Source organism: Hylobates moloch, unplaced genomic scaffold (genome assembly GCF_009828535.3).
Source record: "Hylobates moloch isolate HMO894 unplaced genomic scaffold, HMol_V3 SCAFFOLD_9, whole genome shotgun sequence".
Lineage (NCBI taxonomy): Eukaryota > Metazoa > Chordata > Mammalia > Primates > Hylobatidae > Hylobates > Hylobates moloch.
Genome location: NW_026652284.1, coordinates 1,156,891 through 1,160,344, shown reverse-complemented (window position 1 = coordinate 1,160,344; position 3,454 = coordinate 1,156,891). Strand labels below are relative to the sequence as shown.

The 3,454-nt window shown below is 66.3% G+C and overlaps 1 protein-coding gene across 1 annotated transcript; it reads left to right on the top strand.

Annotated features, from left to right (window-relative positions):
- The first annotated feature begins 6 nt into the window (after window positions 1–6).
- On the top strand, window positions 7–2,028 carry FNDC10 (fibronectin type III domain containing 10). Its single transcript, XM_032758610.2, has one exon. The coding sequence runs from the start codon at window positions 19–21 to the stop codon at window positions 703–705; it is 687 nt and encodes a 228-aa protein (XP_032614501.1). The 5' UTR covers window positions 7–18; the 3' UTR covers window positions 706–2,028.
- Window positions 2,029–3,454: the final 1,426 nt, after the last annotated feature.

Sequence of the window (3,454 nt, the reverse complement as noted above, 5' to 3'; positions counted from 1 at the left end):
GCCCGGCCCAGCCGCAGGATGCGCGCCCCGCCGCTGCTGCTGCTGCTGGCCGCCTGCGCGCCGCCGCCCTGCGCCGCGGCCGCCCCGACGCCGCCGGGCTGGGAGCCGACCCCCGACGCGCCCTGGTGCCCCTACAAGGTTCTGCCCGAGGGCCCCGAGGCGGGCGGCGGGCGCCTGTGCTTCCGCAGCCCCGCGCGCGGCTTCCGCTGCCAGGCTCCGGGCTGCGCGCTGCACGCCCCGGCCGGCCGCTCCCTGCGCGCCAGCGTCCTGCGCAACCGCAGCGTCCTCCTGCAGTGGCGCCTGGCCCCGGCCGCCGCGCGCCGCGTGCGCGCCTTCGCGCTCAACTGCTCGTGGCGCGGCGCCTACACGCGCTTCCCGTGCGAGCGCGTGCTCCTCGGGGCCTCCTGCCGCGACTACCTGCTGCCCGACGTGCACGACGGCGTCCTCTACCGCCTGTGCCTGCAGCCGCTGCCGCTGCGCGCTGGGCTCGCCGCCGCCGCCGCCGCGCCAGAGACCCCCGAGCCCGCCGAGTGCGTGGAGTTCACCGCCGAGCCGGCCGGCATGCAGGACATCGTGGTGGCCATGACGGCGGTGGGCGGCTCCATCTGCGTCATGCTGGTGGTCATCTGCCTGCTGGTGGCCTATATCACCGAGAACCTCATGCGCCCGGCCCTCGCGCGCCCCGGCCTGCGCAGACACCCCTGAAGGGCGAGGCCGCCCGCCCACCTGGGCGCCACCTGCCTGAGGGCGCCTGAGCTCCCAGGTCCTCCGCCCTCTCTCCTCTCCTCATTCCTGCTGCCTCCTTAATATCCCCGCGGAGGAGGACCTGCTGGCGACGGCTCCGGCACTTTGGCATCATCACACGCCCTTCCCAGCCGGGCGTCAGACTCCCAGACTCTGGCCCCGGATTGGACCCTGGGCTTGCGCTGCTGTGCCAGCCGCATCCAGGGCTTTCCCCGCTCTCCACAGGCCTTCATAGAGGCGGCCAGGGCATGGAGCCCCTTCCAGCAAGAGCCATGGGCACTCCGGATCACCCTGCACCTCCATCCTGTGCCAAATTGTCCCAGACAGACCGTCGCCATTGCTCGGTCACTGTGCTTTGCAGGCCTGGGGCGCAGCTCTCCAAGCCTGTCCTGCCCCGCCCCACCCCACTGGGCTTAGGTTAGCTTCGTGCCTTAGTATCTCGGGCCCACTGCAGGAGCCAACACCCTCTGCTGTCCAGGGGGGGTCTGTGGCCCTGAGATTGGCCGGCCCCTCCATACATCTGGCCAGCGTCCCTTGGAGACGCCTTCACCCTCAAGCGCTGCAGAAGCATGAGGCGAGGGCCTGCAGCGCTCTGTACCGTTTAGGGTGTTGAACCAGCCGGGAGCCATGACATGGCAGGCCTGGCCCAGCGGCCAGGGTGAGTGTTCTCAGACCCCGGGTGGCTGGTGGTTCTCCCGGGCCGGGTACCCCTCTTGTGTGTGCGGCCTCTGACTAGGACCCTGTGGGAGTGGGGGCAGATGGCGGCCATCACCACTGGGTCCCAGGGCAGAAGCTTAGATACTAGCCTTGAGCAGCCCTACCTTCCACCGCGGCCTGGATCCCCAGCCTCAGCCGACCCAGGGGACCTTGGTGGCAACGGTGTGACTGACAGCACCACCCCTAGCCTTTGCATGCCCAGGGGTCGAGAGCCAGGATCCGGCCCGGACAATGCCACCCGCCATGGAAGAAAAGCTGACCCTGCCCACCTGCTGCAGACCCAGGCCCCGGGCCGAGGTTGCTTTCTGTGACGACCGCCTGGTGACGCTGGACACCAGGAGGGTTATGGCACTGCCCTCCCCTCCTGGAGCTCCTGGCACTGACCACCTGGACTTGACCTGGCTCCTCCTGGTCACTGGCCAAACACCCACCCTCACCCCAGCCACCCTGGGCCCTGGCTGGTGCCCTGTGACACCTGCAGCCCACCTCTGTGTCTTTGCTCCGCCCACCCCTGCGTGGCGCTGGTCAGGCGCAAACCTGGCTCAAGTGTCTAAATGTCCATCATCCTCAGACCAACAGTGCTCTCTGTGTGTTATTTGGGAGGGGGGAGGGAAGGAAAACGTGGATTCCCCTTCTCCCCAGCTCTCCCGGGACCCTTGGGTATTGGCTGGTGGCTGGCCCTGAACCCTCTCCTGGCCCGGGTGGCATTGGCCCAGGCAGCGTGTGCGGCACGCTGCCTTGCAGTTCCTAGCAGGACAGGCAGGGTGCCCGCTGCTTGTCTCTGCACCTTCTTGTCCTGGGCCAGCTGTGTTGGCGGGGGATGGGGGAGGTGGTACCTGTCGTGCTTAGAAATAGCCCATTCCCACGGTGACCCACTTGAACTGTGACAGCCACAATTAGGCTGCTCCGGAGGGCCTCACCTCCCTGCCTGGGCCTCCCTGTGCAGAGCTAGAGCTGAGGTGGGGACGGTGGGCAGAGGACAGCCTGGGGCTCCTGTGTGTTTCCTGGGCTGAATGCCACCCTCCCTCCCCCACAGCCTCTTCCAGGCTGTCCTTGAGGCACCTGCAGCCAGGGGTGACCCTGAGGAAGCAAAAACAGGCAGGGGGAGGGTGGGGGGGGAGGGGGAGGAGGAGCCCAGCTCTGAGGAGTGACTCATCCCAAGAGGAGGTGTGCAGCGATGTGTCTAGACGGCCTGGTGGGAGTGGGGGGCTTCCCGTTCCAGCCGCCTTCTGCCCTGGCCACCTGCGAGGGTGTTTCCATGTCTTCTACCAGCAAAGGCAGCGTCCAGGGAGCTGGGGCAGCATGGCTCCTTGGGGAGCGGCCAGAAAGTTTCGGAGGCTCCCTGGCCTGCGGCGGGATTCCGGCTTGTTTGTGAGCTTAGGCTCACACTGGCTATAGCCACAGGCCTGTCCTGTCAGTTCTGGGGGTTTCTCAGAGGTCTGGAGTCCAGCTGAGGAGTCCAGCTGAGGGTTTGCAGAAGTGGCTTGAGCAGCCTGCAGGGCCCAGGGGACAAGCCTGGGAGTGGGCGTCCCTGCCGGGGGGAGGTGTCTGCATCTGAGTTCATGGTCACTCGCACAGACTGCTCGTTCCCTAGCTGGCCACCTTCCCGGCTGGCCCCATTATCCTGCCAGAGGCATGGGGACCCCCAACCCCTCCCTCTGACCTGGTGCACCTGAAAGGTCGGTGGTGAACCTTCCAGTCCCCCCGCCGAAGGTTCTTTCCTTCTGCTTCACCTGGAGGAGCCTCCTCCCCTCTCTCTGTCTGTCTGCATTCTCTCCCTCTTCTTCCCATGGATCTCTCTGTCTCTGGCTCTGTCTCTGTCTCTCTGTCTCTCTTCATCTCTCTCTGTCCCTATCTCTCTGTCCCTGTCTCCATCTCGCTCCATCTCTTTCTGTCTCTGTCTCTGTCTCTCTCTGCCTCTCTGTCTCTTCCTCTCTCTGTATCTGTCTCTGTCTCTCTCCATCTCTCTCTGTCCCTATCTCTCTGCGTCTCT